At 41.2% G+C, this 26,574-nt stretch overlaps 1 protein-coding gene across 4 annotated transcripts in view; it reads left to right on the top strand.

Annotated features, from left to right (window-relative positions):
* Positions 1–25,739, top strand: part of AHCTF1 (AT-hook containing transcription factor 1) — a 74,365-nt gene extending 48,626 nt beyond the window's left edge. For 3 of the 4 annotated variants that reach the window (XM_066617718.1, XM_066617733.1, XM_066617709.1), the window contains exons 20-36: positions 589–735; positions 2,201–2,385; positions 2,642–2,786; positions 2,934–3,065; positions 5,646–5,793; positions 5,874–6,024; positions 6,797–6,898; positions 7,255–7,453; positions 7,582–7,782; positions 11,171–11,597; positions 12,735–12,852; positions 14,896–15,005; positions 16,843–17,018; positions 19,367–21,419; positions 22,984–23,117; positions 24,369–24,472; positions 24,677–25,739. In XM_066617718.1, coding sequence (XP_066473815.1) covers positions 589–735; positions 2,201–2,385; positions 2,642–2,786; positions 2,934–3,065; positions 5,646–5,793; positions 5,874–6,024; positions 6,797–6,898; positions 7,255–7,453; positions 7,582–7,782; positions 11,171–11,597; positions 12,735–12,852; positions 14,896–15,005; positions 16,843–17,018; positions 19,367–21,419; positions 22,984–23,117; positions 24,369–24,472; positions 24,677–24,881 — 4,737 coding nt within the window. In that variant the 3' untranslated portion in view covers positions 24,882–25,739. The remainder of the gene's footprint in view (positions 1–588; positions 736–2,200; positions 2,386–2,641; positions 2,787–2,933; positions 3,066–5,645; positions 5,794–5,873; positions 6,025–6,796; positions 6,899–7,254; positions 7,454–7,581; positions 7,783–11,170; positions 11,598–12,734; positions 12,853–14,895; positions 15,006–16,842; positions 17,019–19,366; positions 21,420–22,983; positions 23,118–24,368; positions 24,473–24,676) is intronic. The other variant, XM_066617727.1, reaches the window with a different exon arrangement.
* Positions 25,740–26,574: the final 835 nt, after the last annotated feature.

Genomic DNA, 26,574 nt, shown 5'->3' with positions numbered 1-26,574 from the left:
TTCCCTCTCTCCCTTATCCTAACCAAATGATTGTTACTGAACTTCATAGATCTCCATAAGAATCTGTTCCTTGAAACAGAGACTACCTTCTTATAAATGAATTTGATATTGAATCAGAATGGAATAGTTTTGCATTACATTTTGGATAAATGCCTGTGCCACTTAGAGAGAGGGGTCCTGACATCTGTACCAGACCTCCCAAAGCTCAGTGCAATATAACAAGCAAGATCCCACCCATTCCTTTTTGAAACCCCAGAACTGTGAGCAGAAAGAAGTCAAGTCTTAACTGCTTGTTTTTACATTGCCTTGAAAGCTCCTAGGTTGTAGAGCACCGTGTTTGTTTTTACAATAAATAGAAGAGAGAAGTTAGCAAAATTCATGAAAATTGTTGTGGCCTGGGAAAGCTGTCATTCTGTAATTCACATTTAGGAAGAATTAGCTATCTGTTTAATACCAAGGTTAGAATCCAGTTTTAATACCTGAAAAATCTAGGAAATTTTTATGTTGTACAATGTGGCTGTTCTCTTTTCTAGCATTTTGTAGGAAATTTTAGCCTACACAGTGATTCCCCTTAATATTGGTTATCAGACGATTTATTTACTACTGGACATCATGCATTCCTGTCCAAACAAGGCGGATACTTCAATGGACACTTTCCCAACTGCCTTTGCAGTCCCTATAGGTCTAGTTAACCTAATACAAGGTTTTTGGTGTTTGGATCACGGTGACTTTGAGGTAGGTATATTTACTGACCGACCAGTTTAGTAGAACAGACTTAAAGGAGAAAGGGGAAAAAATGCTTAATGGGGTTTTGGTATTTATAGCTGTAAACGTTGGTTTCTTATAGTCTACTTAATAACCTAGTAGCACCATAATTAGGAAGATATTTTTGAATCTACAGGATCCGCAGTATCCGCAGTTCAAAAAATGCCACCCTTCTCACCCCTCCAATTTCACGAATTATCTACTGGTACAGCCTTACAATGGAAGCAGGGAACACTCACAGGCTCTCACAGGAAGCGAGGCAGAGGACTGAAAAGAACACGATTCTAAACTGAACTCTATGATAAGCGGCACATTCTTTTCAGTCTTCTGCCTCTCTTCCTGGGAGTGCCTGTTAGTGTTTGCTGCTTCCATTTTGTAGTTGGCAAAGAGCCAGTGAGACCCAGGAAGGCTGCAAACACCAGCTGTTAAGTAATTTGTGCGACAAGTGGGATTTTTAAAGCTTTTTATAGGGTTCCTCTGTATCCGCAGGGGGACGGGGAACGTCTCCACAGATATGGGGGGGATGCCTGTAATTGGGTTCTAATGCCTATCTCCTACAATATGCAATGCAGTGGTTTCTTCACCAGTAGACTGTTATGAATTGTCGTGTTTGGCTGATGTCTCCAACCAGTCTAGAATATTGCTAGTGCAGCTTTGTGAGTAAAAGTTACTATTTTAAGAACAGCTTCTTTCACTAGATGTAATATAACAAAATTACGCAGTGTAGCAACGCAGCACAGGTTAGGTCTTAATGGATGTGATGTTGGAGGATACCCACATTCTAGCCACTGCTCAGTGCCTGCTGCATTGACACAAATGGATATGCCTAAGATATAGTAGTAGTTCATTTAGGTGGTATTGCAAGGCAGACGTAGCCCAGTTGAACTGCATACTCTGTAGCTAGTTTGGCTTCTGCATTTGGTATTTGCATTTGATATTTCACTATTGGGCTAATGTCTAAATCAAATTCTATAACTTTGTTAAGTTTCTACTCAGAAATCTATTAGTGAAAGTAATATTACAGTATGCATTGCCTTCATTGGCTAGTTCGTGTTTGAATTTTCAAAGTCACCTCCTTTAAGATCTTAAGTTAAATACATGATTTCTCATGACTTTTCACCTGAAATTAGACCAGAGATGGCACATATAGGAGATTTAGGTCGGGATCCACTCTATATTACGATTAGCTGCTGTGGGGCCCCTTCATCCAGTGGGTTATGAAGTATTACAACAAATCCAAATTGCTGTGTGGATAAGGAACTTTTAATTAGGTTCCCCAAAGATTGAGGCACATCTAGTGGCCTTCCATTAGGTTCAGGGGCTGCCACTAGAAGACAACAGCCTCTTAAGCATATTGCTCTCTGGATCCTAGCCGTGGATCAGAAACGCATACATCATTATCCATATTCTCAATTGTCTTGTTGGCTTTTTGCAGAATTCTCTGGCTTATCTGTTTCATCCGGCTACAATCAAATTGTCTTGGCAACACATGAGGATAATTCAAGTCTTGATGTGTCAAGGAGAACACAGACGCGCCCTCCGATACATACAAACTATAAAGCCATCAATGATGAGCAGCAGTGAAGTTGCACTTCATCTTACTGTCTTGCTGTTTAACAGGTAAGAAATGAACAGCAAAATCTCAGTTTATATCATTTATGACATTACTGTGTTCAAGGGGAGAACCCACCCAAGTATTTAAAATGTCCGAAATAAGTTTTGATAGTATTCCTGTGCGACTTTAGCATACTACTATAGTAGAAAGTGGTAGAAATGCTCCCAGTTGTTCAGTACATTTTAAATATTGCTTTAATGTAGTTTTTCTGTGGCAGAAATCTGATGCAGCTCTAATCTGCATTTCAAAAATCAATTGCAGCTGTATGGTGGAAGCTTGGAGTGTACTTCGGCAGCATTCTACTAGTTTAAATGTAGAAGAAATGCTTAAACATGTATATGAGATCTGTCAGGAGCTTGGACTGATGGAAGACCTGCTGAAGCTGCCATTCACAGAAACTGAACAGGTAAGTTACAGAAGAAATACATTCTGAAGACACCCAAACAAGTAGTTATAAAAACACAATTGATTTTGGTGACACTGCATATTACATAATTAGAACCCTAATATTTCTAGAAAAAGGAATTAATATTCAGATTTTGTTTTTTTCTAGGAGTGTCTAGAGAAGTTCTTGCAAACAAACACCGGTGTTAATAATCATGAGTTCCTCTTGGTTCACCACCTCCAGCGTGCCAATTACGTTCCTGCACTACAGCTGAATCAATCATTGAAGACTAACCACATGGTAAAACTTTTTCTCCCAGACCTTCCCACATTTTAAGATGCCTTACTCTGGCAGAAAATACTTGGCTCTGTAGAACAAAGGATGGTTTAATATTTGAACAACACAATCCAGTGCATGTTTTCTCAGAAGTCTTGAGTTCACTGGGACTTATTCCCAAGGGAGCATGCATAGGATTGCAGCTTGAAGCCATGTGTGTAGCCCTTACAACCTGTAACAGTGCCTAGAATTAACACTCTAATGATTACTTAAGTGAAAATCACACAAGTCATTTGGTTAAGCATAACTTGTGAGAAATGCATAGAAAAATACACTTTCTAATTTTGAAGCCATACATCTTTAGTACCTTTCAAAATTAAATTTTTAAAAGCGTAAACTTCTAAAAAGAGCAATGATAATAGGTTGGTATCATCACCTCCTTCCACCCTCCAAAGGGCAGAGCTCCACCTCCAGGGGTTTTTGAAATGCCATGGGCACATTCCACTCTGGTTGCTGGAATGTTCTTTCAGTCCCTTTATTGGTTCAACATCAGACTAACAGGAAAAGGAAAGGGATTGTCCCTCCTCCCTGGTTTGGCTTCACCCTTCCTCCCTGCCTCTCTCCCAGGAGATCCTGCAGAAGGACTTGGGTGGAAGCTCTTTGCTGAAAATGAAAGCCTAGAATCTATTCTAGAGTATCTAAAGCCTTGTTTCATTTCCTGGATCATTATGATCCTGAGGTTCCTGACCACGATAGGCTTTCCCTGGAAAATTCTGCCTCTTCCTTGCCCTGGATGGATATGTCTGGCATGGTTGCCTTCTCTCACGCCCCTGGCCTCCTTTCAAGCAACCATATAAGCTTTCCTTCTTCCTAGGCTCCTCTCCAGTTCTCTTTGCATCTGTCTTCACGGCAGAAGACTGCAGGCAGATACCGCTGCCCGAACGGCCCCTCCTGACCAAGGAATTAAGTCACAGGTTAAAAGAGAAGATGTTTCAGACCTCATTGATAAATTAAAGATCAATAAGTCACCGGGCCCTGATGGCATCCACCCAAGAGTTATGAATTGAAGAATGAAATTGCTGATCTCTTGACTAAAATACCTAACTTGTCCCTCAAAATGGCCACAGTGCCAGAGGATTGGAGGATAGCAAATGTCACGCCTATCTTTAAAAAGGAAAAGAGGGGGGACCCGGGAAACTATAGGCTAGTCAGCCTAACATCTATACAGGGTAAGATGGTGGAATGCCTCATGATAGATAGAATCTCAAAACACATAGACGAACAGGCCTTGCTGAGGGAGAATCAGCATGGCTTCTGTAAGGGTAAGTCTTGCCTCACAAACCTTATAGAATTCTTTGAAAAGGTCAACAGGCATATGGATGCGGGAGAACCCGTAGACATTTTATATCTGGACTTTCAGAAGGCGTTCAACATGGTCCCTCACCAAAGGGTACTAAAAAAACTCCACAGTCAGGGAATTAGAGGACAGGTCCTCTCATGGGTTGAGAACTGGTTGAAGACCAGGAAATAGAGAGTGGGTGTCAATGGGCAGTTTTCACAATGGAGAGAAGCGGTGTGCCCCAAGGATCTGTCCTGGGACTGGTGCTTTTCATAATGCCAACCTCTTCATAAATGATCTGGAGACAGTGTTGAGCAGTGAGGTGGCTAAGTCTGTGGCACTCCTTGCCACAGGATGTGGTGATGGCATCTGGCCTGGACGCCTTTAAAAGGGGATTGGACAAGTTTCTGGAGGAAAAATCCATTATGGGTTACAAGCCATGATGTGTATGTGCAACTTCCTGATTTAGAAATGGGCTATGTCAGAATGCTAGATGCAAGGGAGGGCACCAGAATGAGTTCTCTTGTTATCTGGTGTGCTTCCTGGAGCATTTGGTGGGCCACTGTGAGATACAGGAAGCTGGACTAGATGGGCCTATGGCCTGATCCAGTGGGGCTGTTCTTATGTTCTTATATTCCACTTCCTTCCCTCTCTTACCCCCGGGTCAGGTCCTTCTTGTCCTCACTCATCTTTTGTTTTTCCTCCTCTTCCATGCCCAGGTTTCTTCATGTGCCTATGCTTCCAGTGTCCATTATCCAGCTTCCCTCTCATTTTCTCTGCCTCTGTTACCTTCCCTGCCTACCATACCTTAAACTTGGTCTTCAAAATGGAAGTTTCTTGTGATCGACTGCAATATGTTTTATATTCGCTGCCTTTCTCTTTCACGATATAGTTGTTTTCCTCGATTCTTCAAAGATAGGCTAAAAATAGAAAACAAATTCTGAATGTGTAATGTAGGAGGATACAGTATTACTTAATGGCAAAAAAACTGTTTCATGGTCTTATTTTATCCCCAAGCAGGTTATTCAATTTTCTGTTGCTGTATTAGTTCTGACAAATCTACCTTTGGCATCAAAAATTTATATCAATATATATCTTGTTGTGTTTTGCCTGCAAGACTGCCATTCCTAACAACATGGGTTTATGTGTCTAATGCGGCCTTTGGTGCATGTGTTGCCAAGACTCTGGTTGTATTGTGGCATATTTCAGTTATTTCTCTAAAACATTCATTTAGTATTCTTCGTATTAACCACTCTCTCAAATAGAATGATCGAGATCCTCGTTGGAGAGAGAGATCAGTTGCCAGAAATTCTATCTTAGACCAGTATGGGAAGGTCCTTCCTAGAGTACAAAGGAAGCTAGCTGCAGAGCGAGCCAAACCTTACCACTTGTCATCTTCGCTTCGGCGGGAAAGTAAGTTCTTCATTTAAGTGGAGAGTTGAAAAACTTTCTGTGTTCTAAAATGTTTAATGTTAACTTTATTTCTTTTTTAGTTATGAGACCTAAGCCGTTATCAACCATTGCAAAACCACTTGTTGCAGGACATGTAGTTACAAAGGCAACTTTCATCAACAATGTACTATCCAAAATTGGAGAAGTGTGGGTGGGAAGTGAACAGAAAAATAAGTCATTTCAAAATGAGACGTAAGTACAATTTTGGTTGCCCAGGAAAAACATTGAAACATTAGTTTTCTAATTTTCTCATTGAATTTTAGCACTAACCAATCAAGTCTCTTAACTAGTTGTTGAATGCCATCACTACAATAGGGATTTCAGAGTAGGGGTTCCTTCATCTTCCTGTTAACCAATAGGCTAGTTCAGACAGGACTTTAAGTCCCAAACTAGTCTTATGCAATTAAAGATGTGCACAATCATGGCATGTGATGTCCTGGCCCTTCTCTTGCTTTTTGGTGATTTTCTTAATCATGTTGAGTGGCTTTTCCCAACTGTACCTCTGCTTACATTGCAAATTCTGGTTCTTTAGTAGTAGTGGTAATAACATTTAGACTTCAAGGGCAGTTTTACCCCTTGAAGGGCAGGGCCACCATGTGTGTGTGCATATTAATCATGTGCAAATATTGCAAAAAGTGTATACCAGAAATGCGTTCTGGTAACTTGGTACTTAGTTCAACAGTGAATTACATCACGGGCATGTCCCATTTTTGTATGAGACTTTGCATCTGATTGGGAGGAGAATAAGGTTTTGCTACCAGCTACAGGTGCAGGTAAAAAGGCAACAACTAAGTCTGTTGTACATTTAGGGTTTGGGGGAAATCATTTAAGTTCTGTGTTTGGCTACTATCAGTACAGTGGATTCTAATGATAAAATTATTCCATGCTTAAAAATGAATGTTTAAATAAATGTGTGAATTCAGTGACTGTTGCAAGTTTAGACTATCTCTATTTCAAAACCTAGGATTGAAGAACAGCCATTAAGAGTGGACCCCTATGCTGATAGAGAGTTACCTGATCCATTTGTTGGGACACCAGTTACTAAACCTTTAAGAAAACGTTTCAGGTAAAACTTTTTAAAATAGTCTGAAGTTGATTAGCAGTTTGTGTCTTTTGTATGCTTTTCAGAGCCATGATAGTTGCTTTGGGAGTTGATACCAAATGGTTGGGCCATCAAGTAACCTTGACCTGAATGAACTAGTTGTATGTTTAGGCTTTTAAAATATTGGGAATGCTAATAAAATGTTTGTTTCATGCTTTAGATGGCTTTTTAGTAGCAAACTATGGTCATATACTGCTGAGGCATAAAGTGACTTTTTAAATTTAAAATTGGAGATGCTTCAAGCTGTCCATAGTGGGAACTGCCAACATCCTATTGTCCTAGTAAAGCAATTTAATTTTTAAAATTTAAAATATTTACAGATTGCTTGATTTGGTGGTTCAACCAGTTTCACTTGATTCATCTCCTTTTGGAAGCAGTCTGCCTGCTGTGCCAAGAGCCTCTACTACTTGCTTGTTTCCTAGTCCATTGCATTCCAACCCACGATGCTCCACGCTACAACAAAAGAACGTTGCAAGAGCACCAGAATTTAAATTACTGGAAACTCCTCCTGTTGTTAAGGTATACAGAACTGTGAACATTTTGTGAACCTTGGTTTGGTTCACAGGCTGAAATGCTCAGTAGTGATGGGCTTCCTCTTACTTGTATTTCTAGTTCAACCATTTTAAGACGTTTTCTCCTCTCCTTAGAGAGCTAAAGCTTTGACATCTACATCTTCCTCCGGCTTCCCTGGTTTTACTCCTCAGTCTATTTTGAGATCCAGTCTTCGCACAACTCCTTTAGCTTCTCCAACTGCCTCCCCAGGAAGATCTATTACACCACCTCTGCGTGCAAAAGAAACAAAAATATCATTTATGGAAGAAAGCAAAGCTTCAGAATGGACTTCTGAGGTATGTTGGAAAAAACCTGACACTGAAAAAAGAAACAGAGCTGTATTTACACATGGAACCAACTGTACAGTCAATGTATTGTGAAGGAGTGGAATTGCTCCTGGGTTCACCTGATGCCTGCATATTTGGGGGCTTGCAGTTATACAGCCCCACACGTGTAGGCTTGATCCACATGTTCATTCCCACTATCTCACTTTCAAGAGATCACTCCTTGAATAAATCGGGCATGCATGAGTCAACCTCAGTATGCATAGGGCTCAACTGAAGGCAATGTACAGATACCAAGTTGGCCTGGGAAACATGGTCATGATTTGAATTCCCACTTCCATCCGTAGGTTATGCACAGCTGGAACTATATAGCAAGATATCTATCTAAAGGTTTCAGGTTGTGAGACAGCTGTAGAGTTAGGATGTTCCTGTCAATAAGCAGGAAGTTGGGAAGTCCTGTCAATAAACTTATCACTGTTGCATTTCTTTTCTCCTGAAGCTTGTTGCGTTTTGCCTGCTTTTAAATGTGTATTAATGTCCTGGTGCCAACATCCCACTTGCACTTTGATATGTATCAGACTCCTAGCACCTGTTAATGTGAAGGATGAGTAGACATTAAAATAAATGGGAATATCCTTGCAGGTAGAGTATTATTCTGGTTATTTTAGCAGGAGCCAGATCATCGGAAACCTCTCTTTTTCACAACCCCCAAACCATAGTCATAGAGTTGGAGGGCGATGTCAAGGCTGTCTAGTCCATCTCTAAAGACATCCTTTTTAGAGCATGTCTAGAAGGTACCTGTTGAGCCTCGGCTTAAAGACTCCAGTGAGGGCAAGCTCGCCACTTCCCTTAGTAATCAGTTACACTGTTGATAAATTTTCCGATATTCCACTGAAATCTCCTCTCCTCTCCTCTCCTGCGGCCTAAGCCCATTAGATGTAGTTCTGCTTGCTGAGGCAACAGAGAACAAATCCTTGCCCTCTTTCATGTGTCAGCTCTTTATGGACCTCCACTTCCAGAGACACCATTGTTTTGTGACATTATTTTAAGATGAACTTTTTTTGTAATTCATTCAAAGACCTCAGAAGTTGAAGTTTCTACCACAGAACCTTTTAGTGTCCCTCTTTAAAATGTGATTTAAAATATGCCTACTGTGCTCTTTAGGGGCCGTGGATATCAATTATACCACTGGTTCCCAAACTTTCCCTTTCACGCTACCCCAGGCCAATTGTAATTCTTCAGTGTCCCTTGCTGTACATCCCTTTAAACATCCCAAATCAACTTTAAACTACTCATTGGCGTTCTGGAGCACTTGCAGCACTGTTTGGAAACACAGGTTTACACAAAGTTGTAATTATGAAATATAAATTACAAGGGTGTGCCCTTCCATCAGTGCACACAACCATAGTAAAAATTCTGCTATTTGCTGAGATTCTACAGATGCTTGTATTTGCATTGCTAATGGGCATATCTGTCACCCATGAGATCCTGTTGGTGGCACTGATGAGCCAATTGTAAAGTGAATAACTTATAGTGAACCTTGTTTTACTACACAGAGTCCATTGCAAAGTGAACCTGTTGTAAAATGGAGTCCACTGCATTTGAAGAGTGCTGTCACATTCCCCCTCAGTCTTCACCAGGCTAAATATATTAACCTCCCTTAACCTTAACTCGTAGGACTTGTTTTCCAGGCCATTTTTATTTTCCTTTCCTGAACCTGCTGCAGTTTGGTTGCAATCTTCTTAAAGTGTAGCACCTGAACTGGACACAGGACTCAAGATATGACCACTGCAAAGTAAAGTGAAACCACTACTTCTCAGTATTTGGAAGCTGTGGTTCAGTTAATGCAACATAAAACTGCATTAGCTTTTTGTTGCTACATCATACTGCTGACTTATGATCAGCTTATAATCCACTGCAGCACCAAGATTCCTTTCCCCTAATAAAGGACTTCCCAAACTGGGGCATTGCAATGCCCCAGCCAGGGAAGCCCTATCCCTTTAAGGTACGCAGGAAGGGAGCAATACGATCCTCAGGATTGTGCTGCTGCCAGGGACAGAAGGGTTTTTTTACATACCAGCCTTGAGCGCCATCATCCTGGAGGGTCTGGGGAGCCCTCTGCAGGGCTCTCCACCCCTCCAAATGTCTAAAAATAGGGGGGAAAAGCACTTCAGGTTTTGCGACAAAAACAGGAAGTGTCTGTTTTCTCCTATTTTTAGACGTTTGGAGGCGTGGGGAACCCTGCGGAGATCTCCCTGGACCCCCTGAATGATGGCACTGGAGGCTGGTATGTAAAAAAGACCCTCCTATCCCCGTCAGGAGTTTAAGAACCTCTGCCTGAATGTATTGCCCAGTGGCGTAGCTAGCAAGGGGTGGGGGGGGGTTGGTCTGCCCCAGGTACCAGCCTTGGTGGTATAAAAATGCGAATGAATGAATAATTAATAATTATGTCATATGATGTGACAAAAATTTATGGGCCTCGGGAGTCAAATGACGTAGCTATGCCACTGGTATTGCCTATTCTATACCTGTGCATTTTGATTTTCTCTTTTGTACCCAAATGCAAAACCTTGCACTTGTCTCTCCTGAAAATCATTTTGTTAGCTGAGACAAATGCAGAAGTTTGTTCTTTGACATGTAATAATAATAATAACCAGTTACAGAAATGAACAGATGAGCACACTAGGAAAGGTGTGAATCTAAGAACTGAAGAACCAGAAGTACAGGCTTCTTTTGTTTTAGCAATTGAGCTGTTCTGAGGACTAGCCAAAGAAAGCAAACTCTGCTTTTTCCCTTTAAAAATCTAGATTTGACTTGGTGACTGAGTCACAGAAAGCAATTTATATGCTTTTTCATTTTGTGTAACTTCTACACAGTTGGATGGAGTTGATTTCCATAGAGCCAAGTAATGCAGTGGGCATGTCAGGCAAGCACTGTAAGCTTATAAGATATTTTAAATAGCAGATAGTTAGTGACCTGTTAATTTCCCTGCATGTCTCTTTGGTTGCATTATTTAATGGAAACTATCAGTAAACTAGTCAGTTTATGAGTAAGTGAATCTACAAAATAGACTGGTGGCTTCCCTATTTAAACAAAAGTGTTTTTGTATAACACTTTACTCAGAACACCCACATCACATTGTCAAGCCAACACACACTCTCCAGGTATGCAGAGTTCTTGCACACATGACTGCCCATGACTGATTAAAACAAGTTCAGGTGCACAAAATGTACACGCATACCCGTTGCTTTTGTGGAAGTAAATGGTGCACCTCTTGTGCATAAGGGAATTCAAAATGTACGTACTGAATCAAAGCCTGTGCAAGGTAAGATTTATCGCTGTTAGCTAGGAAATCCTGTGCTGCTTGCTTATTACTGGGACTCTCTTTTTCCCCTCAAAGGTGACCAGTCGTAAATCAAGGCACAACACAGTTTTATCTGAAAGCAGTCATGAAGCTCAGATGGAAAGTGTTTGGTCTAAGAATAGAGAAACGCCTCCATTTCCAGCATGCAGTTCTCTGGAAGATGATGAGGAAGTGAACATGTCCTCTGAATTAATGTTGGGGGATAATTCAGATAAAACTGAACCCATCGAAGACACTAGTAAAACTTCTGTCAAGTCGGACCAAACTACTTTGGAATATCAAGATGCAAAATCACCAGGTGACTTGGAAGATGATATTTTCATAGCCTCTCAACCAGCTAGTTCTTTCTCTAAAGACACTATAGACATACCAGAGTTGGCTGAGAGAGAAGACAATGAGGTTATTGGAAGTGGTTCTTTACAGAGGGAAGAGCCAACGACTTCGTATGGAGAACAAGTGACTGGTAAGTGTAATGTGATTTACTTGTCTACAGATATAATAGAAGGAAGTTAACAAGAATCAGAGCTGAGATAATCTAATCCAGCATTTGGTCTTCCAGCATTGTTTTGAAAAACCTGCAAGTAGGGCATAATGGGGGCATTCTCTCTCTGTCTCTCTCTCTCTCACACACAAAATTGGATCATGATTTAATTTAGCCCAACACTTCAATGCAGCTATTTTCAACCAGTGTGCTGTGGCACATTGGTGTGCCCAAATTGTCCACAGGTGTGCCATGGGAGTTTGAGGGAGGGTCATTTATTAGTAAGACCTTTGGAGAATGTGGGCCCCCTGACGGCAGTAGGGTGTGCCTTGTCAATTGTTCAAAAACTGATGGTGTGCCTTGACAGTTGCAGCACCTTCTCAGTGTGCCGTGAGATGAAAAAGGTTGAAAATCGCTGCTTTAATGCCCATCACCTACAAACATTGGTAGCATCCCTACTAGCACATCTGTTATCAGGAGCTTGCTCCATGAACAGGGCATTCATTCACACAAGGGGTTCTTGCACAAATGGAAGGACTCCTTAAGTGAGCAGAATTCCCATTCACAGAGGAAACTCCCAGTAGCAGAAGTGCTAGTCAGGATGCTGCCCTTAGTTACCAGTAGTGGCTGCCCTTCCTCAGGTGCCCATTCAGCCTCTGAATTCCTTGTTCATTGTAGTGAAGTCTGAGGGTAAGTGCTTTACCCTGTGCCAGCCCCTTAGCACTGTCTCTAAGAGAGGCCTTCCTCTCACATCACATGGGGCTTTGTGGAGAAAACAGAAGCAGTGGGGATAGCCTCTTGCTGCTCCTGCCTTCTCCAGAGCCCAGCATAAGTGAGACTAGACCCAGGCCCTCTGTCTTCCCTGGTTCCTTTGCATGTGCCAGAGGACTTGAGAGAGAGAGAGAGAGAGGTCAGTGACAACCTAAACTAGTCACTAAGTCAAGCCAAAACTTTTGGTTTTTTATATTGCACGGAAACCCTTTAAGATATTCTTTGAAGAATATCACAACTGTTCGCTTAATGGTACACTGGTGCCTTTGAGAAAAAAAAAAAAAAACTTGGTGTGTGGGAGTTGGAAATCCAGATACTGAAGGCAATCTTAAATTCTCCTGTTCATAGAATTCTTTGTAGGCGAAGAACAGGAATGTCGCTTGCTTCCTGAAGCTGAAGTATTTGTAATGGATCGCTTAAATGCTGCACAGGACACTGTGGACGCCTTTGTGCCATCTGATGAACGGTAGAGTATTAACTTGAGATGGTTGCCATAATTGTGATGAATTCTGGTGAGAAAGAAGGACTAGAGAGAAGGCACTGTTTTGCAGTCTCGGTTGTAGTGTCTGGATGTTTCCATGATCCACATATGCTTCCCAAGCAGTGTTCTAATTAATAGTTGCAGGCTGCTTTTTTGACCCCTTGATTTTCAGGTGATAATTTTGAGTAATCTTCAAGATTCTCTTCCTATTTTATAATTTTTTCAAATAAAGTCAGACCTTCCCTACCTTTTAGCAGAAAAAAGCAAGACATCAAATCTCTTAGAAAGCATGTGATGCTTTTTAGTATTTCTGGAAAAACTAAAGAAAACTAGGTTTCCTTAGACAGTAGTTGTACTAGGGCTTTATGTTGTAATGCATCCATAGAGCACAGTGTGATCCAGTACTGAGTTGCTTATAAAATAAGTTTTGAGTACAGGATCATGACTCAGAAAGTGAGCAGAACTTGCTTCTAAGTAGATATGGGTAGGATCAGACTATACATAATACTAATATACTTATTGAGTCCCTGATAACTATTAAATTGGACCTACAGAGGAGTCAGAATAGCAAACTTAAAATAGACGGACATATCTTCAGATTTTTAGTGCTTGATTAGGCAAATACTTACAATTATATTAAATGGGGCAGATGTTGCACCACAGAACTGGTTTTGAAGTACAGGGAGGCGCCTGCATCCATGGATCCCATATCCGCAGATTCACTTATCCGCAGATCAGGTCCAGGCCCCCTCCCACCGCCCACACACCCCCTGCCGGAAGTAAGGGGAACTCTGCTCCTCTTGCCCCCAGAAGGGCCTCTGAGCTTTGTAGAGGCCAGGTACATCCATTCCTAGCCTCTGCCGAGCTTATTCTAATTCCTAAACTGAAAAAGCTCCCAGAAACTGGAAGCAACATTTTTAATGCCTTATAAGGCATTAGGAGGCCTGTGGAAGCCCTCCAGGGTTTTTAATGCCTTATAAGGCATTGAAAATGTCACTTTCGTTTTCTCTGTGAAACCAGAAGTTACATATTTTTTCACACTAGTACTTAATCTGACAGGCTTGGCAGAGGCTAGGGATGGATGTCCCTGACCTCTACTGAGCTCATAGGCCCATCTGGAAGCAAGGGGAGCAGATGGCCCTCGGGACTGCGGGGAAGGGCGTTCACTCGTATCCGCAGTTTCAGGTATCCATGGGAGGTTCCAGAATGAAACCCCATGGGTAAGGGGGCACACCTGTAATACATTTTTGAAGTAATACATTTGCAAAACACTCCTTGACAGCTGCATTAGTGCTTTTGCGCAAGTGCAAGTCAATCCTTCAGTGGTACTTTCATGCAGGTGAAATAGTGCTGCACTGGAAAGAACTGGATGTTATGAACAGACCCCTGGAATGTAATTTGTCCCAAAGTAGGGGTCTTGGGGTGCAATCAAGAGGAGACAGTGGGCCAGCATAAAGGTGCTGTAAATATGCTGCTGAGTGTTGCAAATGTGCTATAAGGCATGTCTGATGACTTGAGATGTGCACTGGCTCCCAGAGGCCATATTCCCATAGGCCATACCTAGCCCTGGACCCGGTATGTAAGCACCAGCCTGGGGAGGCCAGCATGAGAGTGCTGGAGGGCAGGCCAGTGGGTGAACTGGGCCCAGCAACCGGTCTGCGCCATTTAGGCTGGATCCTAATCCCCCACCTGTGTAGCCTGGTGTTACACCAGGTTGTTTGGATCTGTGCAAGCAATTTCATTGGCACAGATCTTAGTAGCCCCGTTGGGGTGGCTGCTGCATGACTCAGGGCAAGGGGAAATAATTCCCCTTGCTCTGAGTTGTGCTGGATCCACCCCCTGCCCTGCACTGGATATGGTGCCGATCAGCTAGCCAGACTGTTCCAGCGCAGGATAGGATTGGGCTGCCCATTCTTTGAATTTAAAATACATATTGGTAAAAATTGTGATGGTGACCTTTGTTTAGTTGTGTGTGTATGTGTTTTGTACAAAATCAATAAGTAAACATGTCCTCTTGTGTTTACAAAGTGAAACAAATGTCCTGGAATCCAATGTGCCACCATTATTGGAAAACAACAGCAGACTCCTTGTTGAAACAAGTACCAAAGCTTTGGAGCTAGTAGGAACAGATGCTGAATGTATGTATATTTTGAATTTTACAAATTGAGTAAGTGGAAGGGGTCATTTCCTGGGAAAAGCATTGAAGCGTCACTTTGCTGTCACTGTGTATCTCTGTGTATAGGATGCAGGTTTCCAAAACTTTCTAAAGGCTGATATGTTTATCATATGATGGCTTCTTTTTTGAGCTGAATGAAATGGCTTATAAAATGGGAAATTAAGTGGAAGCATCCTTGAGTGCTCCCTGGGCCTCAGAAGGCCTTATAAAGCCTAAAATGTCACTTCTGGTTTCTTCCCCCCCCCCCAAAAAAAAACCAGAAGTGATCTTCTTAAGGCCTCCTGAAGGTTTTAGAAGGTGTTCTGAGGCCTGTGCAGGCTGCACATAGCCTCCATGGGCCTCCAGAGAGTCCATGTCAGGCTGACCCTGTGGGTTCAGGACCTGTGGATAATAAAATCTGCAGGTAACAAGGGCCCACTGTATACCCCAAAGAAGCATTACCTTTAATCTTAATTTCACTTAATGTTGTGCAAGGCTGCTGTATAAGAGATTCTGCTAGAGTGATGTATGTAGAAGCAGGGTATAAATTATATAAATAAAATAAACTTATTTTGAACAAAATTTAAACTTGAAGTTTCAAAAATCTGGCAATTTAAGTTTTTTAAGCATCTGCTTTTAACCTATAACTTAACTGAAGCACTGTGCTCCCCCAAGAATTCTGAAAATTTTAGGAAAACTAAATTGTTATTTTTGAAATTGTTTTAATGTTACAGAATCTTTAAGAAACATGTTGCGGGTTGAAACTCTGCTTTGTGCATAGATCTCTCCGTGTTCATTTCTCTGACTAGCAGCTGCTGTTATTATATTGAGCAAACATTTGTTCTTGAGGATCTCTCTTCCTAGGGAGTTCATTCACAGGTCATGTGTAGTCCTTATGTTATTATTCAGAAACAGTTCTTTGATAACTTTTGCTTCACCTGGAGGTCTTGGTTCAGAAGGTCAGCTTATCACTTGCCATGTGTTCAAAGGGGCTGAGTAAGATGACACATATGCCCTACTGTGCTGGGGTTGCCATTCTTCCAGATTTGACCCACATGATTTGTCATTATCTCCTCAATGTGGCATCTATCTCTAAGTGACCACGGAAAACAGTCCTGGAGATGTCAACAAGACTTTCAGGAATTTCCAGCAATACAACATTTTGGGGGGGGGGGGTGTGGAATCTCCAGAAACGATTTCAGTCAGTTGGCAGCTCTGCATATGTGCAGCTCCTTCTGCTTGTGCAGTCGGAACTTCCATGAGGCAAAGAACTGACTTCTGTAAATTTGAGAACTATGTAACTACTAAGTATTAAACTTGTTTTGTCGCAATTTCTTTTTAAAAAATAGACATGTTGTGATGGAACACACGAAGATGTTGCAAAGCTTGCAGGGTGGGAGGAGGCTAGAAAGTGGCAGGACATTTCAGGGGTGGGAACCAGCACTAGAAGTCCCTATTGCATGTCCCCAGCCTAGTCTCAGCTGGAGAGCCTTCTTTCCAGATCTGAGTGGACAGGTACATTCCAATGGTGGAAAGCAGTCCTTTTAAGTGACTTCGTGGCTAACTTTAAATATCTGGAGTTGTACTTCATTTTGAGTGAACATTTTGCTTTGAAAGGTGGGACATAAATTTGAATATTAAATAACTTAAATGAAAATGTTTCTCCTATAAAAACCCTTCTCCTCTCTTGTACATGTGGCTTACAGCCGAGAGGTGCATTCATTCAGAAGTTTGTTAATGTTTTTGATGTCATAAAGCACAAACCTGAGTCACCAAAGCGTATTCAAAAATGGTGCTAAATAAGACAATGCTTTTTTCAGCTGTCATCAGTATTCCTGATAGTGAAGATATTGCTAGTATTAATTCCAAAGATGAACTTGAAGAAAGAGAGATGGCAGCACATGAAGACAGATCAGAAGAAGCTGCTGAAGAAAATGTAGTCCACCAGCAAGAAAAAATGCCTGCTAATCCTGTGCCCGAAAGTCAAGAAGTAAGTGTAAGTAAATACCTTCCTTATCCAGCACAGAGGTGTAAAACCCATTTCATACAGCAGGCCAAATAGCATTCATGATACTTGCTGAGGGCAGAAAGTGATGTCATTAAACAGGTGACTGCCAGGATAAGCACTTCTTGCTCCTGTAGAAACTCATTGTCTGCAAATGACAGAAGAGAAAATATGCAGATCTTGATCATATTTTCCAGATATGGGACAGCCCAATTATCACTTATACTGTCCTTTCAGCAGCCCTCCTTCTGCCAAGGTGTCATTTCTCTGCTCAACAGTGGAGAGGTGCTCTGCATGGTGTCACATTGGCAGATGCAGCACTAATGAAATGGGAACCCAAGTGACGATTCAGCTCTCGCAGCGCCTCCATCTCTCACCCTTCTTGGTCTGCCTCTTCCCCCTCTGCTGTCTGAGGCATCCTTCCATCTCTCTTCCAGCGCCTTGGCAGAAATGATACTGCTGAAAGGTCAGCACTGGGACAGCCCAATTATCACACGGGCTGCCCTTTCAGTAGTGACACCTCAACAGAAGCAGTACTGCTGAAAGGATGGCCCACTTGATAATTGGGCTCTCCCAGCAGTGTTCTTTCAGTGCCACTTCTGCCAATGCATCACTTTGCAGCTCAACAGCTGAAAAAGGGTGGTGCTGTGAGTTCCCAGTTATCACAGGGCTGGGATAGAGACCTCTCTATATAGCCGTCTCTATATAGCCATGCTAATGGTAACTGCCACTGGAAAGCACCTGTATTTGTGGAAGCTCCCACTGAGATGTTGCATCCTCTGTGCAACTGTTTCCATGACTGCTCAGGTTCTTTCGTATGGACTGATTTATGGCTATCTGAGGCAGCCAATAGAGTATATACCGTAGATACTCGCCTATAGTATGTAAAATTTTTGCCAAGTAATCAAGCTCCAGTTATCACTTTGCCTTATCTCCGGGTCAATCAGAGGGCAGAGTCTTTCAACTCGGAAAAGTTTCATTTCTCAAGCAGCAGGCAGGCACAACAGAGAGATCATTTCTACAGCAACTGGGGAATTCCATCCAAAGTTAACCTTTTATTCTCCTTACTTCTGCTGCAGCCTGGTTCTGCTTTGCAAATGCTTGCAAAGCAGGTCTGTTTTTTTTCAACACCAGGATGGGATCCTCCTTTCCATTTGAAGCAAAGTCCCAGGCTACAATTCAATGCACCATTACTTAAGAATAACTCCCATGGAAAGCAGTGGGTCTACTTCTGAGTTAAAAAGGGTTGCAAATATATGCAACTGCATCTCTCTGCTGTGAATTGAATTGCACACTCCCAGTTATGTGTTATGGGTTGTATGTTATATGCAGAGTTTCTGGCTTAACGCACCAGACACCTTAAAGGTGGATTTGATTCATGGTTCTCCTGCAGTGGTTCCCAACCTTTTTCACTTGCATATCTCTTGGCAACCTATTTCCATAAATTGTACCCTTCATATTAGCAAAATGTTTGTAATTAATAATATAAGCCCTTATCTCCTCTACATGAAAGCCCAGACTTCATGTATTCATCACATATTTTCTCTTTTCATCAGTTTGAAGAACAGAAGACTCTACCTTTGCACTGTTTTGCACCAGATGTGTGCTGAGAAATTCTGGGTGATTGATCACTTTCCATATTATGTTTCAGCTTTTTTTCTGTGCTGGTTTTCAATCACTGGTTCATACATGAATTGATGACCAAAAACTAGCTATTGGTGGGGCTATTCACAGTCAATTATCTACCTCTCTTCCTTCCTTCCTTGCTGGTCCTTGCAAGGCATTCTGGAGCAGGACCTGCCTTTTTCTGCCATTATGCCATTCTTTTTCAAGTACCCCTAAAGGACCTGTTGAGTGTCCCTGGGAGTACATGAATACCAGGTTGGGAACCACTGTTTTACTGGTATGTTGTTTACAGTGCACTTACTCTGATAGTGTTTACATAAAGGTGGTGAAGACCAGAATTTAAAAAGAATAAAAATGTATCTTATGATCTTTTACTATGTTTTTTAAAAATTAGAGACTACAGTTCTTAGATAACAATTAGTGGTAGGTTATTTTTCAGGGTCTGGCCTGGGGTAAAATCAGACAAAACTATAGTCAGACACCCCCTTAAGTTTAACCCCCCGACTTATCTGAGGTTCTTAGAAAATTCCATGATTTTTGGCTCAAAACCTGCCTTCGACTTATCTGTAGGATCAACTTATGGGCGAGTATCTGCGGTAGTTTCTGAACAGCTGAACAAATTATTCCTCTGGGATTTGTGTATCATTGCTACATGTTTCTCTTCCTGAACAAAGCAATGTACTGGAAATAATCAAAAATGCTTATATTTTTAGCTTATAGATGATGGAACACCCGAGGTACAAGTATCAGAAGCTGTAGTGGAGTCACTTCCATACAATGAGTTGCACCCCTCAAACAGTCCTAAATGTCAATACAGCGATGACAATATAGACCAGCAAGTTGCACGTGAATTTCTTGACCTTACTGAAGGAGATGGAGAGCTGATCCTGTCTCAGAACAATTTTAGCTCAATACTAGAAGGGGATGAAGAGCCTAAGATAGGAGACCTTACTGTGCTTCATAGCTTTTCTCTTAAGCCGGCTAGTCCAAAATCAGAAAGCAGCTGCCTGAATAGTGTTGAAAATAACAACCAAGAATGCACTACAAATTCAGCATCCACAGTAACTAATGATCAGATGTTGCAGAATACTCCTGAGGTATTGCCCTATGTACCGGAACCTATTCAGATAGCTATTGCTGAAAACCTGTTAGATGTAATTAAAGACACAAGAAGTAAAGAATGTTCATCTGAGTTAGTGGAACAATCTCTTCATGAAAGCATAAGCAAGAAAGTATTGAGTCTTCCCCAGCCTCCTGTACACAATGCTCCAGAAACAAATAGCAACATAATAAGTCCAATAAAAAACCAGATGCCTTCTAGTACAGGCACAACGGAGCGGACGACTGTGATGCTAGATGTCCCATTACCTGATGATCGGTTGCTGACAAGAATGGATAAACCAGATCTGTTGGCACTACCCACTCCAAGGAGGAGTGCTAGACGAGCAAAAGACGCTGCTGTCATTCCTGAAAGCCTCCCCCTCCATACTGAAGCAGAATCTCAAGAAGACCAAGCACCCCAGACTCCTGCTTTTCCAACTGGAGATGCCAAGAAAACAAAAGAGTATGACTTGGAAAAATCAAGAGATGTTCATCCCATTGCACAGGAGTTTCAAACAACTTCAAGGAGAAGGGTTAAGAAACCAAAAGAGCTTGCATCAGAACTTCATGAGCAGCCAGCACCTTCTCTCAGGAGAACTGCTAGAACTACAAGAAGTTTAGTAGGAGATCAAGAAAGTAGTCAGTTTATCATTGATCATACAATACAAATGACCGTGAATCCTAAAAGTGCAAGGAAACTAAAAACTATTGCTCTCCAACTTGCTGAAAATGTAATTTCAGACCAGAAGACGGAACCTCATGAACAGCAGTTGAGTGTGACTCCAAAAAGAGGGAGGCCACGAAAGCACGCTGTACAGAAAGTAGTACCTCATTCAGGAACTGAGCCTGAGAAACTAGAGTTATCTATGCCAGTTAGAAGTGGCAGACGTCGAAAACCCAGTGTACCAGAGACAATTCCTGTACAGGAGGTACAGCCAAGTGTACAACGGCTGCCTGTACCAGTTGAACAGGAGACGACACAAAGTGTAAGTGTAACTGAAACAGTTTCTGAGAGAGTGACTGAGCTCGTTGAAGAGCCACCAGTACGGCGTAAAAGAGGCAGACCAAGAAAGAATCCTTTAAATATTTCAGCAAATTCAGAGCTAGATTCTTCTCTCTTGTCACCATTGCCAGTTGCTCAGAGAGACACTAAAGTAGTTGTCACTCCTCGAAGAAATACTAGGAGGAGGGCATTAGATCTGTCTGCCAGTACAGGAGGTTTAACTTCTCTAGACGAGACTGCAGCGGACACTCCAAAAAGGAGATACACAAGAGTTGTTTCTGAAAATGCAATGAAAACAGATACAGAAAAATCTATTCTAGTAGAACATTCTTTGCAGCCCAGTAAGGCTTCAGCAAAGAGTTCTGAAAGGAGACAGTCTAAGATGACAGCCATTCAAAAGAAGCGCCAGCTACCATCTCTTTCTGAGGAAGGAACAGAGAAGGACCACTCATCTCAAACAATGGATAATGCAATGCAAGTGCAGTCTACAGACGTGACCAAACTGAGGCTTGGTGAAACAGGGAGAACCTTGGCACATTGCAATATTGCTGTCAAAAAGACTAGATACAGGAAAAAGAATGTGAGCCCCCACATCTCACTGGATGGAAGTGAAGCCTTCTATTTTTCTCCTCCTCTGACAAAGCTGACAGAGGAGTCTAAAGGTACCTGGACTGCTTTTTAGAAAAACTATTAGCTGTACATAAGTGTAGGCATGTGTTTAACAAAACCAGAGCAGGAGATACTCTGATGACTTTTATTCCAGCAAGACTGAATGTAGCCCTTCCCATCTGCTGCATTATATTGGTGGCATGTCATTTTACCTTTAAAAGTTCAGTACCATTTCTTAGTTCTCATTCCTGTATCAAATTATCCAAGTGTACGGAAAAATGTGACAAACAATGAAAACACAATTTTATTAACTTTTTTCTAATGCAACGGCAGTTTAATAACTGTTCTGCAGTTGAGGACGTGAGCCTGAAGTTTTCTTTGACACTTCAACAGAGTAACTGTTAATTGGTGTCTTTCATGTGAAAGGCTTCTGAGCATAATGCTTTGCTTCAGGAATAAAGGTCCAGTCCTATCAAGCTTCCCAGTGCTGATACAGCCACAGTGCAGCCCTGAGATCAGGGAGCAAACATTCCTTTACCATGAGGAGGCCTCCATGACTGCCCTCCCCATCCCACATGCAGCAAATGCTCCATTGGCGTGCTTCTAGAAAGTCCGAAAGGTTTGGACGCTTAGTTTTGTTCTAAGAGCTTTTTCATATCTTGTAGAAAAATTTGATCACCATGTTTCTCCAGCATGTTGACTGTACATCTTCTGTAATGTTTAAGCTGGTACATGTATGCAACAATGAACATGTCTTCAGCAGAATTCATTATTGTCTGAGATGTCTGTGCATGCACCATCTTACAGAAAACACATAGTGGATGCACTGTGGAGATGCAGGAATCAGTATTTTCCTGTAACTTGTTGTGTGACCCCAAGGAGCCTAAAGCAAGGATCAACACAAGTTGAAAAGCAAGCAACATTCAAAAGTGCTGAATTTTTGTTCCTGCTTAGATAATTAGTTTAACTGTTTATCTCAGTACAATAAACCTTCTAAAACATTTGCAGCACATAAGCTTTAAAAGGAAATGGGATGTGGTGCAGCTGTTCACAGGAGGTCTGTTTGATGTTCCTTCCGCTTGTCATGTTACCTCTGCACCTGGCACACCACTGCTTATACCGAGTGCACTACATCTCAGTGGGCCAGTCACTCAGATGGTTATAGCATTTGGTGTTCCACTTCTCCCTAAGGCCCAGCCATTCTTGCCAGAGGCAGAACTACACAGAATTTCCTGTGCTCTGAAGGTGCTTGAGGCAGCAGTAGTCTAGCCAGTGGCCATATGGGACCACTAGTACACTGGCATGAGTTCCACTGTACGGATGTGAGTTCCAGTAAATTTGAAAGGCAGAGTATAAATGTAATAAGCAAACAAGAGTGCAGTGGGATTCATAGAAAATTTCATAGAATTATGAGGCAACCCTCTGCTGAGTGTCTTGCACCAATGGACACAGTTCTGGTGTATTAAAAATGGGACTGATAGTTAAACTGGGGTCCCATGAATAACCAGTTGCAAATGGCACTTTCCACTTGTTAAAGATGCAGGATTGCTGCTGATGTTGCATGTGCTGGGTATTGAAATTAAACTTGTTAAATAACGACATTTTTTCTCATCTTAGATGAAAAGGCAGTGGTCCCTGTGCAGCTCAAGGAGTTAGATGCAGGCTTGACTTCTCAGTTTGTCTTCTCCCCTCCTGTTCTGAGGTCCAGGAAAAAACAAGTACCCAGTATTTCAAGGATTGTGGAAGAGTTGGTAAGTGTAACACTTTGCCCCTTCTGTACTGTTTACTGTTTGAAGGATCAGAACATAGCAAACCAGGCTTCCAGTGAAGGACCAGTTTCTGTCTGTTGGATGTGATACTTGATTGCTGCACTTTTTTATTTGTTTTGCTGCCGAACTTTGGAGGCTTAGACTCTTAACATCAACTAAACCTCTTTATTTAGCCAGGTCTTTAGTGGCCATGGAATTGGTTTTTAAAAAAAAATACATTAGTGCTATGTGTACCTCTTTAGTCTTTAGTGAGAAAACAGATCATATATAACAGAGTCTACCTTGGTTGGCAGCCTCTTCCCAGCTTCATAGCTACTGATTATGGAGGAACACATGGTCAAAGGGGAAAGCTGGTCTCCATTCTAGCACTTGGGGTTTTTCCTCCTGCAGGGGTTAATATGAGGATCTCTGCCCCCTACCACCATTCTTTCAGCTTCTGCTACCTACACATTGCTTTGCAGCACCATTGACAGTAAAAAAAAACCCACACCACAAGGCACGGCAACAAAGTGATTAGCTTGTCTTTCAGTTATTTGGAAGGATGCACAGCCAGGTACTTCAATTTGGCAGAAACCTGCTTCATTCCACTACCTTTTAAAAAAAAAAACTCACCTAAATTTATTAATATAAGCCTGACAGACAATTGTGTTTTTGCAGAATTAACTTCTGCAGAATTGTGGCTAGCATCTATATAAAATAGTTCTACATGCTCCCTCTCATTCTCTGACCAAGGCTTGATAGGTGGCTACTAAATCAAGGGTTATTTTCAGTAGTGTCTGCCTCCTTATGGAACTCTGGCTGATTCATTTCTGAAATGTAGGAAGATGGTTTAATATTTCCATTTAAGAAGGGGTATGTGGTACTAGGAGATGGCCAAGACCTATTCTGATTTCATTAGATAAAGCTTATAATTCCCTGCTAGTTCTTGTTTTTCTTTTTGCATGTTTTTGTATTCTGATGGGCGCCTTTATTGGTTTTATTGCTGTTCACTGCTTTGTGTTTGAGGTTCTCTTTATGGTTGCTTTATTTGTTACCTGCTTTGGACAAGTGGGAAAACTGGGTACAAGTGTTCTAACTTTGTAGCATTGTAAGGTGCTACCTGAGCCCTGTGGATTAATATGTAGGATATACTATACATTTTAGAAAGAGTGAATAAAAAGGCAGTAGGGAAATGAGACAAGGGCACACCTGGAAGCACTTCGTTCAGGTTTACTCTATTTTGTCATTTCTTAGGAATTGCCAATTAAAGAAGAAAAGGATTCCATCTCAGTAGAAACGTCAGAAAAGCAGAAAGTAAAAAAGAGAACTACCCGGTCAAAAGCAACAAAAACAAGCAAGTATGAAATGATTCTGTAATTTTTTTTAATCAGTTCTCTCAAAAGTAATTGGGTACAGAAAATGTCACATTTGACATTCCATAATGCTCATAGTGAATAGCTATGGTCAGAAGAGAGAAATCATTAATTTGTCATTTTGTTCTAAGCTGAATTAACAATTGCATAAGAAGAAATGTGATTTGGCCACATATTGTTTCTCTGCAGAGTCCTAGCAAAAGATGGCAGTTGGTCACCACCACCGATGGAAATAAAGTTCATTTCTCCATTTGGCACCCCAGTAGATGGAGCAAAAAGTAAGCGGAAAGAATCTGTGAACACAGCGGAAACGGTTATTCAAAAGACTGTTAGCAGGAAGGAGAAGAGACTGTCTAGCTATCCAAAGCCAGTTGTCCGGAAGAAGATGCTATAACTGTTTTTAAAAATTTGTAATGTACACCAATGTTTGTAAAGTCATCAGAACTGTGTGGAATATTAAAAAATCATCTAATTTGGAAGATAATTTATATAAATTATTGTAAAATTTCAGAATACTAAAAGTCTTCGATAAGTAACTCCGTGTGGAGTATGATTTCTTCAGTCAATGCAGTTTTTTCTATTTTGTAAGACTTCATACATTTATAATATGTAAATACATCTTATTTTAGGAATGTTAAATAAAAATGTAAACTTCATAATATGATTATCGTTCACTAGATTTTTTGAGAGAATATTGGCAGTGCATAGTCCAAGCAACTCAAAGGGGTGTTTAATGATGGCTGCCACTGTTGCTTCTCTAATGAGGCTAATCTTTCTTATTTTTAAAGAGTTTGATCTTGCAATGTTTTAAAATTAAAATTTGGCAGTTTTAGGATTTGTAGAAAATGTTTGACCTTTTGGAACTGGTGATCCGTCATTGCAAACAAATTCCTCACTCTACTGGTTGAACATGTATTTTATTGAAATCAGAATGTAAACAATTGTATTGAAAGCTGTGCAATATTTTTTTTGTATTTGTCTTAACTTGGGAAAGCTGCTCTTCAGTTTATAAAACAAAATATCACCTCAGATGTTTCATTGTTTTTTCCATTTGCTGCATCAGCAGGAGTCTCTCAACACTGTATTTGCACAACTATTCTCCATGGGACTCGACGTTTTCAGGGACTTGACTAACTTTAAATTTTAACCCAAATTTTATATTTTGAAATGATGCATGTTTTATAGATCTTGTGGCTACCAGAGAAATGCTAACACAGGTTTTGGTAAAATAAAGTTGTATGGCTATATATAATGTAGTGTTTCTGACCCGTACACTTCAACACAGACAAAATGAAACCAAATTGAGTCAGATTCATGGTTTAAAGTGGGAGAAAAGCAAACTGTAGGCCATGATAATTGATTTTAGCTATCATCATCAACAAGCTACAAGGCAGAAAGCTAATAGTGGCCCTGGAACCTAAAATAACACATAAATGACATTTCTTATGCTAAGAAGAAAAAGCAGATTGATGTGTCATCTAATTTATCTGGCTCCAATAATTCAAACATAGCTTCATCTCATAACATGGCCAGTATTCAGGTGCATCTTTTGAGAACAAGGCTCAACTAGTGGTAAAAGTGACTGATAGGAGTTCCTCTTAGAAATAATTAATGAGGTAATTATATACAGGTAATGAGTGAGCACTTTAATAATTGAGTAACCTAGAAAGAAATAGCTGTATTGGACCTATCTTCAACTTTTTTCCTTCAAAGCAAGGTCCTGAAGATAAACTGATGTATGCACTCAGAACCTGTGCGTTGCTTTAACTGTTCCAGAGAATTCAGAAACAAGGATGCCAACTTCTGATCGTGTGAAAGTGGCAGTACGTGTAAGACCTTTCAGTAAGGTTAGTAGCTTGTTTGCATGTTCTTTGGGAACTAAGAGGTAAAAACTTCCATCATGACCTGTTTGTGTAGTGCAGAGAGAGGGAGGGATGAGAGGAAGACAAAGGAGCAATAACCCAGCCTGTGCCCTCCAGTAGCCATAGTACACAGCACCTGGGGAGTGGGGGCAAAGTTGCTGCCACCACTTGTCGGGGGAGGCGGGGCATGCGAAGTGGAGCCTGGTGCTGTTCCATTTTCATGTA

Source organism: Tiliqua scincoides, chromosome 1, assembly GCF_035046505.1.
Source record: "Tiliqua scincoides isolate rTilSci1 chromosome 1, rTilSci1.hap2, whole genome shotgun sequence".
NCBI lineage: Eukaryota > Metazoa > Chordata > Lepidosauria > Squamata > Scincidae > Tiliqua > Tiliqua scincoides.
The sequence above is the reverse complement of the archived record's forward strand: the minus strand, read 5'-3'. Positions and strand labels throughout refer to the sequence as shown.